The 16,486-nt window shown below is 41.2% G+C and overlaps 3 protein-coding genes across 3 annotated transcripts in view; 2 read left to right on the forward strand and 1 right to left on the reverse strand.

Annotated features, from left to right (window-relative positions):
- rab27b (RAB27B, member RAS oncogene family) overlaps positions 1-5,638 on the reverse strand; it is a 45,983-nt gene extending 40,345 nt beyond the window's left edge. Inside the window, exon 1 of the mRNA XM_063890367.1 lies at positions 5,375-5,638. The gene's annotated coding sequence lies outside the window, so the exon portion shown is untranslated. The remainder of the gene's footprint in view (positions 1-5,374) is intronic.
- Positions 5,639-10,416: 4,778 nt separating this feature from the next.
- LOC134868244 (E3 ubiquitin/ISG15 ligase TRIM25-like) lies at positions 10,417-13,376 on the forward strand. Its single transcript, XM_063889221.1, has one exon. It carries the CDS (start codon positions 10,533-10,535, stop codon positions 12,210-12,212), a length of 1,680 nt encoding a protein of 559 aa, XP_063745291.1. The 5' UTR covers positions 10,417-10,532; the 3' UTR covers positions 12,213-13,376.
- A 523-nt stretch (positions 13,377-13,899) lies between these two features.
- Positions 13,900-15,641, forward strand: brcc3 (BRCA1/BRCA2-containing complex, subunit 3). Its single transcript, XM_063889222.1, is given in 2 exon segments — positions 13,900-14,468; positions 14,470-15,641. Coding segments are annotated over 2 exon segments (777 nt in total). The 5' UTR covers positions 13,900-14,018; the 3' UTR covers positions 14,797-15,641.
- The last annotated feature ends 845 nt before the right edge of the window (positions 15,642-16,486 follow it).

The following is a 16,486-nucleotide window of genomic DNA, read 5'->3' on the forward strand; positions in this document are numbered from 1 at the left end:
AAGCTTTAGCAATATGTGAACGGTTATCCATTACATAGTTTGTCCACTAGAGTAAGTCCTCTAAAACTGAATTTTTCTGGACGGCACCACTATACTGTTTCAAAATGCTTGTAACTATTCAAATATTTCTAAATCAGCCATCTTTAGACCAAACATATCACTGGTTAAGGTTAGAGATTACTGAGGTTAAACCAACATTAGCAGGACAAGATAAACATCAGCCTCCTGTTTAAAAGCCACACTTTCTCTTAACCGGTGCGCCACTACAACCGTTTACCCTTCAGGGATGATAGCCTGGGAATTAGCATTTTTGCAGTGGACATCTTTTGAAGACATGAATACACCAAATGGTAGTAAACTGTCTGTCACAAGATAGTCAATCTATTAATCTCTCTCTATCTCTCTCTCTCCTCTCTCTGTCTCTCTCTCTGTTTCCCCTTTACCTCTCTACTGCTTATCCGGCTGTGGATTATCTGAACTGACTGGCTGAACTGAGCGAAACACTTGAGATGAAATTGTTAACCTGAATGTGTCACACCATCTCCATGCCCACACCACAGAACAACTACAACCACTACAGGGAGCTTACAGCAATACACAGGGTGGGACTGGTTATGGAAAACACTACAATTCATTTTTATAATGCACCTTTTCACAACATCAAAACCACAGTCAATTGAATTGCAACCAATCAAAATCTTTAAAAAGTTAGTAAAAAGCATTTTGAGTTCTTTCAATCATTACTGATCTGAGGGAGCTCTACTGATGGTTATATATGAAGAACATGGCGCCCTTTGTATTTTCTTAAAGTCACCACCAACTTGACCGAGTGTGGAACGAAACAGGAGCATAGCAATTGGCGTACATGCTAAGATCTTGTTGGGCATTGTAATTACGTCAGGAGGTCCATAGCAGAGTGTAATTTGGCCTAAAGTACCCTTACTTTCACTATCCTTTTACCTCAGTTTTGGTCTCCACCAACTACTGAAACAATATCAGTTTTACAGGCATCTAAACACTTTATTATTTACCATAAACTATTGTTCTACGAGTGGCCCTACTTCATATACATGTAGTGATCCATGAGTAATAGGCAATACAAAATATGAATCATAGCCGCTTTAATAACAGCTGAAAATGCCAGACATAATTTGGTCCCTTCGAGACGTACTGTCTCCAGTGAACTTGTTACAGTCTGGTTCTTTGGCTCCAATTTCCTATGGAGCTTTGACCAAATTATTGCCGCCAAAAAAACGTTCTATCACTAAAACTCAATTCTGCCATCAGGACGGCACACACCACGCTTTGCTTGGAGAGGACGGCTGCCGCAGTCAGTCAGCCCTCGCTATCAGGTGGCAATCTTATCTATGCATTAATCATCTTAGGAAGGCTGAATCCTGCTGCTTCTGGTCAATACACTGCAGGTGGGCAGCAGGAGAGTGAGGCAGTGACAGAGACAGAGAAAGACACAGGGCGAGAAGAAAAGGGCACACCCGGTTAGGGGAGAGCCATCCCAGAGTTAAAAGGTCACGGAGAATCATCGCAGCAGCACATCCAACCTGTAATCTCACAGGTGGCAATTCAGTCCGGATAAACCTCAAAAGTACAACTGGGTTTTCAAACATTACCATGGAAACTGCTGGTGCACCTCATCCAAACTATCCGACAACAGCGTGAAAGGTCTACAGGTCTGAGCATGTGCAATTAGTTTGACTGTGGCTCCTAATTATTCGTTATCTCGAGATTGCCATTATTCAGGAGAAGAAGGAAGGAAACCGAGCAGGGATGGAATAGCAAGAGGAGTGTTTCCCAACCTTAAGGGTTGTTCAGAAAGAATGTGTTGAGTTTTTCTCAGCTTCTACTTTGCAGAGTCACTCCCACCCAACAAACGTTGTAAAAGAAACTCATATTGACCAGTCGTCATAAGGTGACCACGAGTGGCTTTAGTAATTGTGACTAGTGCAACCGAGGAGGTCAGGTGATGAAGTTTTAAGAGTTGGAAAGTCTGCATGGGGAGGACAAACAGTTGTGGATGTAGTTATTTAAGCCAAGTCAAATCTTTTCCTCAACCTATCCAAGAAGTGTAGTTCCATTTCCATATTTGTACTCAGTCTCTCTCCTGGGACATGTCTCCATGCTTTAATGTTCAGAAAGCTCTTTATTTTTCTCATACTGTCTGTACTGCAGCACCTCTATTCACCCTCTGTCTGAAACCAGAGCCCAGTCTGCTCTGATTGGTTAGCTGGCAGGCTCTGTTTTGATTGATCAACAACTTTAAGATGTTCTGCCCCTTAGCCAATCACGTACAATGTGTTTTAGGACTAGCCAATAGAAGCAGGAGAGGAACACAGGGATTCGTGTTGGATGCTAAACAACCCGGGGAAAAAGGTAACTACCCCCGTGTTACCGAAGCCTAAGGGAAGATGCATTTTAAGAGAATCTAGCTTGCGTATCTTCACCATTTAACACAAATGCTTTCATAATGCCAGCCACTGTGTGACTGTATCACAACATTAAAAAGGATGGTCACGTATACTGGGTTTTAGGAGTCTTTGGCAAATATTCTGTCCATCCTCCATCTATTCTATGGTTTTGGTATGAGGACATTTCATTCTCTTTTCATTTTGATTTCATTTGATTTTTTAAAGGATATATAATATTATGTTGAATTTCACTAAACTAAATGTATAGGCCTGGGTTCCATTGATCACGGATTCTTCCTGATTTATATCCAATCATTTAAAATAACCTGATCAAAATCTGGAGGACGTCAATTACTATAATTATAATCTAACAATTAACTGGATTAACGGAAACAGCTGCAGACACAATGCACTGCCAGATCTCAGGTGTGGCATCATCAGGAACCTGGTTACACAGGATTTTAGTCTTTATTCAGAGGTGTGAGCTGCTGCGTCACAATTTAAGCGGCAGGCAGAAGTTTAAATTAATGATGATGGCAAGCGTCCTCCCCCAGAGAGTCTCCCTGCAGAGTCTGCCTGTAGGCTCCCCTCAGCATCAGCTGTTGCGGGCAGTGGGTGTTCTTTACCGATGTCGTGTGCAAACGTCTGTGCGCCACACTGTGTGACAGTTTAATAAAAACTATTACGGAGAAACGATCCGAGGAGGGAAAACAAGTCTTTAGTTAAACTGCTTCAGACATAGGCAAACTGTGACAAAAAGCCATGCGTGCACATCGACAACAGCTGCATAAAAACAACTGCTGTGTCAGGAGATAGGGAGAAATAACCATCACAGTTTCTCACAGTCCAAGGTTTCAGATATGTACTTTAATGGTGTGAATAATGTGACCAAAAACAAGGAAATCTCCATATATAAAAAGCAGCTTATATGCATTTTATGACATTTCTCCCACAAATATTACTTAAACTATTGGTAATTTGTATTGTTTCAATGCAATAGAACATAATATACTCTGTTTATGAAGCTGTTTAATGTTTAATTTGACTATTTTTCATTTTCTGAGTTAAGGTTTAGCGTAAATTTATTTGCATTTCTCTATATTTTCTCTTAAAATTGTTCATTTTCAGTCAAATTCTTAATAAAATAACAAAATACTGAGTACTTTTCATTTGTGTAGTGTTTAATTCAAACATGAGTATACCAAAATACGTTTTACCATAAGGCTTTTTCCTGTACAATATTCATTTATTGAATTATTAGAAAATATGATATATCTTTATATATTTTGTGAGTTGAGATATGGAATAAAATGTAATATGTTTGCCATATCACCCAGCCATGAGAGTAATTAACACTTGAAAACACTTGTTGTGTGCATCTGCTAAAGCCACTCATTCTTTATTTCCATTTTTGTTAATTAATTCATCGTTCTATGAAATGCAAAGCAACTTTTAAAAGCAGCAGGTGTCAGTGTATAAACAACAGTGGAGATAACAACCCAACGAGCCAAAAGGTAATCTGTAATCTCCATTACGGGTCCATCAGCGAGGAATCAACTTGGATTGATGTTTGAGACGTAATACAACGATAAAGCTGCCAGCAGCTCAAGGGATCAGAGTAAATTACCAAACCAATAAAGGCAGCTTCCATCTAATTAACTCTGCTCCTTCCATCTTAGTTTACACACTGATTTATGAGACGACAAATACAGTGAGTCTGTCTATAGGACCGGGACTCGTTACTGTCCTAGAGGAGCTGCTCATGAGTGTATCTGAAATATTACCCAGGGAACGAGCGGACACAAGTCGTGGCATTTCATTTGTAACATACGCTGATATCTTTAATACAGAAATAGATCGTTGGGGGTTTAGGCAAATGCACATTACATGCACAGATATAAAAACTGCTAGTGGGCAAAGCACACTGGGGACGTTTAATTAAGCACGACTCAATACCTATTCATCAGTGGTTTGTGGTGTAGGATGAAGCTTTACTGATGTTCAACAGGTCTTGTTTTTATCTTCTGATCAGATTTTGAAGCCTTATATGTGGACAAAAAAAGAGAGGAATGGAGAAATCAAAGTTAGGGGCCGTCTCAAAGATGCATGCAAATATGGCCAGGGGAGTTTTCATAAGGGCTGCAGGGATTCACCCCCATTTATCCACAAGAGCATTAGAGAGGTCCACCACTGATGATGGTGATAAGGTCTGGCTCCGAATCTATGTTTCGTTTAACCCCAAAGGCGATGAATGTCAGAGTTCTGTGCAACGTAGTCGAGCTGACTTTGTGCATGGCATGGGGACATTGTTGCGTCAAAACAGGAGAGCCAAACACAAAAAGCTAGACCCTTCTAGATAATGTATGCCGTAGCATCTAAAAGGGGGTCAAACCAAGAAGCTGGTTGTTGACTATTAAATACATCGGATATGAAGTTGTGTTTTAAGAAAGAACAATTGGATTCCTGCTTAGTATGTTCTGTAGCTTTAAAGAAACACTCAACATGTCACCAACACAGACCAAGCAACTAATCGATTAATCGAGACAATAATCGAAAGATTAACCGACAAATAAAATGTATCTTTGCAGCCCTAAAACTTGTGAATTTCATTCTGGTATACAAACTCTTGCCAGCAATTTGAAATAACTATCCCATACACACACGTGTCTGCACACACCCACTCCAACTACAAACACATGCACACACACACAGTAAGCAGTCATTTGCTAAACAGCACACAGAGGTGCAGCGCTTTGCATGAGCAGCTGCTGATACGAGACTGAGGCTTGGGAGGCTGCAGACACTTTGCTCCTCAGCAGATCCGGGCTATGACTCATACCGCCTGCCTTCCCCTGATGCTGGGAAGTACCGCGGAAATAAACAAAAAGCATCTGCATCTGACAAAACCCGAGGCTGAAGCTCGACTAGGAAACATTTCTTACTGCACTTACCTTTCTTTGACGTTACAGAAACTCAGATCCTGCTCGCAGGTGTGTGTATCTGCTGCTGCTGCTGCTGCTGCTGCTGCTGTTCTTCTCCTCCTCCTCCTCCGAGACGGCGCATCTCTCCCTCGGTCCTGGTGGAGAGGGGAATCCGCGTGGAGATCACCAGAATGTGCCTGGATCTCGGTGTGACAGCCCGGCAGAGTGTCGGTGGGGTGCAGCCTGAAGAGTGTACCTCCGAGAGTGCAGCAGAGAGTCTGATGGATGTCGCTCGGCTTCCTCGAGGGGTGGAGGTTTGACGCTCATCTCGCGTTCAGGGACACCTAATAAACTCGGGTTTCTTAGTTGTTGGTAAAAAGGCGCTACCATGATTTTTTTTTTCTTCTAACAAACAATTTAATCCTGAGTTTATTTTACACACTTTTTCCCTTCCGTAAAAAGCATGGTGATAAAAAAAAAATCATAACAGGGAATTTATTGTTTGGGAATGTATATCATATATGTATATCGGCCACAAAATACCTCATCTTTGCACACAAGATAGGCCTATACTTTGTTCCCTTTTATTGAATAAATAGTTCCCGTTTTGTTTTGATTTAATTTAATGTAAGTAATTTGAGGCTGCAATTTAATAAAATCGCTCAATTCTCCGACAAAAGCGACACTTCCATGATTCCGTGGCACATTTGCAGTCGCCAGAAGTTGAAAGCTAACCAAAACTAGGCTTAAAATGTTGCTTTGCCACAATCCAATGAACTGGTATAACATTTTTTGCGTATTCATAAACCTACAAGTGGAAACGTTGAGGTAATACAGTTTGGAAGATAAACTGCAGAATTTATCAGTCGATTTGAGGCATTTAACCAAAAACTTCTCCACTACTAAATGTAGTGTTAACAATTCCTGCAGCTCGTGAAGGCAGCATCGTGTGTAACCTGAAAAGACGCGAACCCACAGGGTCCTAGTGCCTGCCAGTTACTTCTTCATTCACTGTGACCCAAACGCTCAACAGGTGGAAACACAGACATACTTTAACAAGTATTTTAACTCACTTTAAGAAAGGACAAGATGAGGAATCAAACAGCAAGAAAGATATTGTAATAATCGATGTGGATGAAAGGATGCTATTTTTATCTAACTCCACAGTGAAGCTGCTGTGTTTGCAGTAAATGACTGTAATGTATTTTAAACTGTTCTGTTTCCTTTCCTAACTCAAAACCCAGGGTCATCAACTACTAAATAAATCGAAGATTGTAAAGGAAATGGTTTAATACATTGATGAGACATCTAATTATCTGGTAAGAAAATAAAGAAGACTATATTTTTTAACACTGTCTTGAAACCTAAAAATATTCACAAAACTTTGGTTTAAATAACAGCTTAGGGTAAATTCCAATTAAGACAACGTCTTTAAAATCCTGTTCGTGCAGCATGATCCAGAGTTGGGTCAGCAAAGACCCGTTCACTTATAATAGGTTGCTAGGAAACAGTCTAATTTCCTGTCACTGCTTGATATTTGCAAACATTGTAACAGGAAATAACTTTGGACCCATTTTGACCGTTTACATTTTGTAAAGCACACGTTTGAAACATTCAAGCTTGTAAAAATGTTCCAGTAGAGGGACACAATGCAATTATGAAACCAGAAAATGATCATAATAGGCCCCTTTAAGTTCAAGAATAAGGCTAACGAATCCTGTGTTTGTTACTGATGAAAATAAATAGGTGTGTTTTTGAAGTATTGCATTATATTGTGCACCTAAAGCCTGATTTATCTTCTTTCTCTGTGCCATTGTTGTCCAAAAACTATTAAATACACATCACTGAGCCACACCTGTTCCTTTATTAAGCTGAACAAACACACTCGTTTTTATTTACCTGCTACAACATACACTGCTGGAATATGACAATGTGTTAAGGTGGAAGAAGTACTCAGAGCTTGTACTTGAGTAAAGTAGAAGTACTCAGAGCTTGTACTTGAGTAAAAGTAGAAGTACTCAGTGCTTGTACTTGAGTAAAAGTAGAAGTACTCAGTGCTTGTACTTGAGTAAAAGTAGAAGTACTCAGATCTTGTACTTGAGTAAAGTAGAAGTACTCAGGTCTTGTACTTGAGTAAAAGTAGAAGTACTCAGATCTTGTTCTTGAGTAAAGTAGAAGTACTCAGGTCTTGTACTTGAGTAAAGTAGAAGTACTCAGATCTTGTACTTTAGTAAAGTAGAAGTACTCAGGTCTTGTACTTGAGTAAAGTAGAAGTACTCAGGTCTTGTACTTGAGTAAAGTAGAAGTACCAGAGTGTAGGAATACTCTGTCACAGTGAAAGTATTCTAAATGTTCCTCCAGTGAAAGTAGAAAGTACTCTCCTCTAAATGTACTTAAAGTAGCGACAGTAAAAGTAGTCATTGTCTGATTGGTCCATTTCAGAATAATATCTCTGATATGTTTTATAATGATTGATCATTAAAGTGTTCTCAGAGCTGGTAAAGGTGCAGCTAGTTTGAATGGCTTTGTATACTGCAGGGTAGCTGCTGGATTTACTGCAGGTGAACTACAGTCTGATTTAAGGGAGATTATATTTACCATCATTCATCCTAATCTGCCTAGCAACTAAAGGGATTAAATACATGCAGTGGAGTAAAAGTACAACATGTAATAAATAATGCCTTCAGTTGGAATGGATTGGAGCAGCTGTGTGATTATCGTTATTTCAGTGGTCTCCTGTTCATCTAACGATCAAATCGTACTGGCAGCATCTTCGTCGTCATGGATACCAAGACTCTGCAAACATGTGATGTGCCCGAGCAAACGCTCCATCAACTCCTGAACACAACATCTTTCTAGCAAGCCTATAGTGATTATTAGATGACATTTAGTGTGTGTGTGTGTGTGTGTGTGTGTGTGTGTGTGTGTGTGTGTGTGTGTGTGTGTGTGTGTGTGTGTGTGTGTGTGTGTGTGTGTGTGTGTGTGTGTGTGTGTGTGTGGGGGCATGCATGAGTGAATCCACATTTGATCATGCATGTGCTGATGTCGAGCCACGCTGAGGATCAAAGTTTTACCATCGCAAACTGTTGCCATGGAGACATGAGAGTGGTTTAAGCGTGTCATGTTCCTCCGATGTAATTATTCAGGAAACGTAGAGACAGTCGTATCAAGGCCTTGTGTTTGATCACAATGGAAAACATACTATGCCCCACGACGTATTTCCAAGGCATCTACTGAAACTGAAGCTGCCTTGTTCAGTTGTATCCTACACATCCTCTGGGCTGGAACCGGTCCTTTTAATTCCATGTTTGCACGACAAGGGATTTATAATAACCATCAACTTCCTGTACCTCAGAACTGCCACAGTAGGTAGATTTCAGGTGGATTTGGCAGCATCATTCTCACCAGTAGTGGTACGGTTTCTTTGAAAATGGTAGCCACACGTAGACCGTGAATACAAGGAGCAGTTCTGTCAGGCTACTGAATGCTGTAGTGATGCTTGTGGGCCAACCTGCAAGACCATCGCTCTGGTTCCGACAACAAAAATAGAGATTAATTGTAAAAAAATAAGCATTTAGTTCCAAGTACAGCTATGCCTTCATGTATATTGCTGCAGGATTGAGATCTAAATGTGGAAACGAGTAGGAATTTCGCTCGGCTTCCTTAGCTTTCTGTCCCTCGCCTTTAAATCAACGGGTGAATAAAGGTCAATGGTTCACACAACCTCCTTATTTTTTCTACTAAAATATAGAAATATCAGATAGCTAAGTTGCGTTTATTTGTAGAGATAATGTGGTTGAAGAATTATGAACATTTTCTGGCCCCAGAGTTTATTTTCTTAAGTAATCCAATGTCAAATTCCCATTTCCTTTCTGTTGTGGGATCCAGTGCATTGCTTAAATGCAAATATATGAGCTATTCACAGCCTATGCTATTTGTTTATATGAAATAACATTTCAGAATAACCTCTCCACACAGAAATTTGCACGTTTTGATCCAATGTTCTTTCATAAAAAAACGTTGATCTTTGTCCAACATGGAAATAACAATAGTCCGTCATAATGAATGAACAATTACACTTACACATGCCGCCTAATTTTATACGCTGCTCTACTGAGTGACAAGACAATGAACTAGCAATCAAGAGGAACTGAAACAGGGAGGATTGGCTCTGAATGAATTGTAAACCAAGGGGGACACATGGTGGTGAAACACAGGCATGACAAAGGAAAGAGGGAAAAGAGATGAGGGAAATAGTTAGAACATCTCTTACGTTTGTCTTGTTGCTGACAGGCTGTATGGTAGACTCCTTTTATAAATCAGAACGAATAATAAAGTGAGATGTGGCGCAGTCTGATCAGGAAGGAAATCATTCACTAAAGCCAAAACTGTCATATATACAATGGTAAATAAGTGATGAGTGAATGTAAGTACACCTTTGAGGTATTTTTAGAGGTACTAAAACAAATGACATTTTCTTAAACATGACTAGAATTATAAAATGTCAGCTGAATCTGCAGTTGGATCAAAATAAATAAATTGGCAACTATTTGTGATAATTGTTTATTCGAATATAATTAAAGAAGCGATCTTTAAAACCTTGGAGATTATTTCTTTATTGATTTTAATGTATTCTTTTTTACTTGTGCTATGAAAACATGTTATTTATCTCTCTCTATATTTATTGTTTCACAAATCAAACAACCAATATTTTAATGAAAGAATCAGGAGATGAAGTCATTATTAGTTAACAGTTTGAATTGATTTCCACCATAACCAACTATAACAGCTTTTACATGAACCCGTGAGTTATAATATATACTTTTACTTAATTAATCAAGAGCAAGAGTATTTTTCTATTAGTAGATTCACTTAAGTAAGGCATCTGGAATATCTTCCCCACTGTTTTCATTCTGTTATCGATTAATGACAAACAGACTTGCTGCTTCCCTGGAACCACTCTTCTCCCTGGAATGAATGGGAGCGAATAAGCCCCGCCTCCTCTTCCTGCTGTCCAACAGGACAGTCCCATTCAGTCCAGTTATTTTCTCCTCCTTGCTTCCTTTGCAACAACACATGAGAGGGAAGATCAGCAGATCAGCGAGCAGAAGTGAAGAAAGGGAACTGAGCTTTAGTTTGGAACACTTTTTACAAGAAAGTGAAACTAGTTCACATTCTCTGAGGTGACATGGCGCAGCAACAAAACCTCATGGATCGGAAAAAGCTCTGCTGTTCCATCTGTTTGGATCTACTGAAGGATCCAGTGACTATTCCCTGTGGACACAGCTACTGTTTGGACTGTATCAACAGCCACTGGGATGAAGAGAATCAGAAGAGTAGTTACAGCTGTCCTCAGTGCAGACAGAGCTTTGAACCGAGGCCTGTCCTGATGAAAAACACCATGTTGGCAGATTTAGTGGAGGAAGTGAAGAATAAGAAGACAGACGTCAAAGCGAGTCCAGTTGATCACAGCTATGCTGGACCTGGAGATGTGGGATGTGATGTCTGCACTGGGAGAAAACTGAGAGCTCTGAAGTCCTGTCTGCAGTGTCTGGTCTCTTACTGTGAGCAGCACCTCCAGCCTCACTATGAATCCCCTGCCTTTGGAAAACACAAGCTGGTCGACCCCTCAAAAAAGCCTCAGGAGAACATCTGTGCTCGTCATGGTAAAGAGAAGAAGATCTTCTGCCGCACAGATCAGCAGTGTATCTGCATTCTCTGCTCCATGGATGAACATAAGGGCCATGACACTGTCTTAGCCATAACAGAAAGGACTGAGAAGCAGGGAGAGCTCGTGGTGAGTCGGCAAAACATCCAGCAGAGAATCCAGAACAGAAAGAAAGGTGTGAAGCTGCTTCAGGAGGAGCTGGAGGCCATCGATCTCTCTGCTGATAAAGCAGTGAGGGAAAGCGAGAAGATCTTCACTCAGGTGGTCAGTTTGAGCAAGAGCAGCAGCTCTGATGTGATGCAGCAGATCAAACACCGGCAGAAAAGTGAAGTGAGTCGGGCTTTGAAGATTCAGGAGAAGCTGAAGAAGGAGATCAATGAGCTGAGGAGGAAAGACGCTGAGTTGGAGAAGCTCTCACACACAGAGGATCACAGCCAGTTTCTACACCATTACTCCTCACTGGCATGTCTCGGTGAGCCTTCAAACTCACCTAGCATCAATCCCCGCCCTAAGCAGTACTTTGAAGATGTTACTGGAGCTGTGTCGGAGGTCAGAGATAAACTACAGGAGGTTCTCACCGATGCGTGGAGTAGGATCTCAAAGCCTGAAGAAGTGGATGTTTTACTCCAACAGGAAGAGCCTAAGACCAGAGCTGAGTTCTTACAACATTCCCAGGAAACCACCCTGGATCCAAACACAGCACACGCACGGCTGCTGTTGTCTGAGGGCAACAGAAAAGCATCAGTAGTGAGTGAAAAACTGTTATACCCGAGCCATCAGGACAGATTTACGGACATGTTTCAGGCCATGTGCAGAGAGAGTCTGAGCGGACGTCATTACTGGGAGGTGGAGAGGAACGGATTTGAGGTGTCGATGGCCGTCACCTACAAGGACATCAGCAGAACAGGATATGAAAGTGGATTTGGAAACGATGACAAGTCTTGGGCATTGGAGTGTTTCAACAACAGTTATGGGTTCAGACATAACGGTACTAACATTGTGATTTCAGGTCCTCGGTCCTCCAGAGTAGGGGTGTACCTGGATCACAGTGCAGGTGTTCTGTCCTTCTACAGCGTCTCCGAAACCATGAAACTCCTCCACAGAGTCCACACCACGTTCAGCCAGCCTCTGCGTCCTGGGTTTGGTGTTTTTGCCTCATTTGGTAACGGATCTGCAGAGTTTTCGAAGCTTGATATTTGAATCTATACTTTCACAAAGTCTTCCTGATTTGAGAACAGGTTTTGCTTATTAATTTGATCTGACTATGTTCTATAAGTGCAAGGATGACTCCTTTCTGTGGGCCGACATGGAAGCTAGCGCAATGAGAGCTCCATCCAATAAAAAAACCATGGAATATTCGCATTCGATGAAAGAAGAATTGCAGAAAATGTCCAAATATTCACACCAATCGCCAGAGGTCAAAAGCTGACGTTAGGCTATAGCACATGTACTACATCATAGTCACATGACTCAATCACCACCGCTAAGCTATATGTGGCTAATGTTCGGAGTGACGATGTTAAGTAGTCTCATTGAGTCACAGTTGAGACACATACAAGCTTCAGATATTCGCCAGGGATGTATTAATGATTATAACAAACCCTTATATCCATGGATGGATGGAGATGGATGGACAAACCCTTATAATCCCTTAGGATTGTATTAAGCACAGATCTTATTTCAGGCATCTCACCAAAACAACTTTGAAACTAATTTACGGCTTTTATGACTCATTCTAGCACTGCTCTATTTAATAATAGAGTTGTATAACTTAACATAAAGTTGTGCAAATACATCTTTCAACAAACAAACGTATTAAATTGATTTTAAATGTACTTTGGGGGTGTTTTGAAATGTTTATTCTAGCTGCTTTTCTTCCTCTAGGAAGCAGAAATACTGCATTTTTTGAATATATCTGCATCGGGAATGTCTGTGTCATCTTTGCTCATGAAATCCGAATAGCTTTATTCGCCAAATATAGAAAGTACAAAGGAATTTGAACTGGTGAAGTAAAACAAGAAGGTAAAAGGTTCTAAAATAGATTAATTGTATAAAGAATGATCTAAATGCTTCATTATTCTGCACAGTCCTGGCAGTATATGCAAATTTCATTCCAAAAGAATAAGCCTCAGTTAGAAAATCTACATGAAATCACAACCGAATTGCACTTATTGCAGCACTTCTGATATAAATGTTATTGTTTTAAAGTTGCACAGAGATCGAAGAGCCTTACTTTATTGTATCTGAACAATTAGACTTTCACTTTTTATTGATATATTTCTGTGTTTTTATATACACCTGGTTTTTGATCATTGGGTACAAATGTAATGAAAAGCACTTTGCAAATAAACTTGATTTTTGTCATTTTGGCTTCATTGACTACGTCGTTCTCTGGGGGTTACAGCTTTTAATAGAAATCGTTGACAACTGAATGCATTCACTTTGCTTGATTCTTATTATATACATTTTTATTCCTCATTATGAGTACTTTAGGCCATTTTTTCCCATCTTAATGCATGATTTATACTTACCCTTTTCTGACTTATTTTCTTGATTCAAATTTCCCAATCCTTATATTAATATGCACAACAATTACAGTGAGGCAGCCGTTCTCATAAATCCTAAAACTCCCTTCTTAGATTGTCACTAAATATGTTAAAATATAGCCAAGGGATGGGGATAATACGTTAACCATTTAAGAATAAAGTTATAGAAATGTAGGATAGAAATGATTTCAAACGTGTTACCTCAATGTTGACACAAGATGAGGTGTATACAGTAAATAAAGTGAAGTAAAATGAAGTATGGTCCACACTCCAATACAGTAGGTGGCGGTAATGCACCTTTAAAACCGAAGAAGAAGACTCTCGTTTGTAAGCGGAACCTTATGTCGAGCCCGCTTGCACCAACACGGACTGTTTTTGTGCGGCACTTCAGAACGCGGAAGTGAAACGCTGCTGTTGATGTTTTGGTCCGGGAGGTTACACTTTCTATTAGTTTGACATCATGGCGGTGAGTGCGGTTCACCTGGAGTCAGACGCCTTCCTGGTGTGCATGAATCACGCGCTCAGCACGGAGAAGGAGGAGGTGATGGGGCTGTGTATCGGAGAGGCTGAGCCCGCCCGGATCGTCCACATCCACTCGGTCATCATCCTCCGACGCTCGGACAAGCGGAAGGACCGGGTAGAGATCTCCCCGGAGCAGCTGTCCGCGGCCTCCACGGAGGCAGAGCGGCTCGCAGACATGACCGGCCGCCCGATGCGGGTGGTGGGCTGGTATCACTCCCATCCGCACATCACCGTGTGGCCCTCCCACGTCGATGTCAGGACGCAGGCCATGTATCAGATGCTGGACCAGTGCTTCGTGGGCCTAATCTTCTCCTGCTTCATAGAGGACAAGAACACCAAGACGGGGCGTGTGCTCTACACCTGCTTCCAGTCGGTGCAGAAGGGCTCCTGAGTACGAGCGGGTGGAGATCCCAATCCACGTCGTGCCGCGCGAGGCCATCGGGAAGGTGTGCCTCGAGTCCGCCGTGGAGCTGCCGCGGATCCTGTGCCAGGAGGAGCAGGACACCTACCGCAAGATCCACAACCTGGGGCACCTGGACCCCGTGACCAAGATCCACAACGGCTCGGTGTTCACCAAGAACCTGTGCAGCCAGATGTCTGCGGTGAGCGGCCCGCTGCTGCAGTGGCTGGAGGACCGGCTGGAGCAGAACAAGCAGAGCATCGTGGAGCTGCAGCGGGAGAAGGAGAGGCTGCTGCTGGAGCTGGCTGCTCCCTGAGCCGGGGGGACATGGAGGGTGGAGGTGGGACACTTGTTGTCCTGCTGTTGTTGGACAGGGAAACGGACCTTCTGTTTGGCTGGTTTTGCTTCTTTACATCGTGCTCCAGGCAGGGCTTGGTATCAGACCTCAATACTTTGTATGAACCGAAAAGTGTCCATAATATAAAGAAAACGGTTAAATACCAAAAGTATGATCAGAATTTTGACTACTTGATTAGAAATATCGTTATTTAAATCCTTATTTTATTATATTTGGGCCAGATCTTGTGCAGCTGTATCGTGATGAAACTAAAGCTGGTCTAAATTGCTTTCAGGAATGTATATTAAACTCGGATTTGGTCTATAAAATATCAGAAAAGTATGACAAAATGTCCGTCACAACCTCCTACAGAATGTCTTAAGTCACATTTGAGAAGCTGGAATCTGGCCTTTTAGGGGATCCATTTCCTTTGAAGCATATTTTTGTTAAGAACAAATCTTATGTCCTTTAGTTAAGTGGTTTTGGTTTCTCTACGGCCTTTTTACTTCGGTCAAAAGCAAGATATTTTCACCTGTTTGTTTTATGTAAATGTGATGGAAGATACCATTACCCACCCATGACACGAATGGACACCTGCCTTCCCTTTGTTGGAGGAGTGACAAAGAATGTGCCTTTTGGACTAATGACAGTAACGGTACACACTGTGTGCTGTGAATGGGGGTTATTGTTTGCTTTGTCTTCTCTTCTGTCTTCTCCAGATGTTTTTGAAGGAGCGTTATACGTTCACGGTGTGTTTCACTGCATCTGTAAAATGTAAATAAATAAGACGGAGACCTCACTGTCACTTTCGTTCAGTTCTGAAATGTTGTGGTGATATTCTTCTCATCATATTATATAGCAATGAGTTATTTCCATCTGCTGGTTACACTAAACTGAAGCTCTCCTGCGTAAGCACACAACAATGCAGGAGGCTAATTTGCTCATTATCCACATGATAAACACATTTAATTCAGTGTGATTTACAGAAGGGTATCATTATATAAGATATTCGTTGCTTATAATCATCCAAACTTCCCCAAAAAAACGTAGAAAAAATATGTTTCTCATAACTCCAGAGCATGCTTGATATTTATAATGTTTTAAGGCTTTTTCTATAATATGAAACCTAGACTACAACACACCTCAGGAAAGAGAAAACCCCCAAAAAGCATAATTGGGCCTCTTAATTTCATACTACATTTGCTTATTTTGTCCAAAACTGATCAGCAGCTGCCTTTTTCTCCCAAAGGGATTTCTTTATTCATCAACCCACCAGGGTTATTAGTTTCAATAAAAAAGAGTATTGTGTATTGCCATAAAAATATGAACATATGCGTGGTGTTGCAGCATCCATTTAGTCCCCAGTTTAGTTTCCTAGTTGTGTGGTTAAAAACAGTGTGTACAGTCAGTGTGTGTGTGTGTGTGTGTGTGTGTGTGTGTGTGTGTGTGTGTGTGTGTGTGTGTGTGTGTGTGTGTGTGTGTGTGTGTGTGTGTGTGTGTGTGTGTGTGTGTGTGTGTGTCCTGAAGTTTTGAAGCTTCAATTAGCTTGTGTTTCTTCGATGGAACTTCAAAGTGACGCTCAAGGTGCTGCTCACAGTAAGAGAGCCGGCACTGCAGACAGGACTTCAGAGCTTTCCTCTTTCTCCCTGTAGGACTGCAGACGTCACAT

The sequence above is a fragment of the Eleginops maclovinus genome, chromosome 8 (genome assembly GCF_036324505.1).
Source record: "Eleginops maclovinus isolate JMC-PN-2008 ecotype Puerto Natales chromosome 8, JC_Emac_rtc_rv5, whole genome shotgun sequence".
Lineage (NCBI taxonomy): Eukaryota > Metazoa > Chordata > Actinopteri > Perciformes > Eleginopidae > Eleginops > Eleginops maclovinus.

Excerpts from the sequence above, each read along its gene's own strand:
- LOC134868244 (XM_063889221.1), top strand. The coding sequence starts at position 10,533 with ATGGCGCAGCAACAAAACCTCATGGATCGGAAAAAGCTCTGCTGTTCC.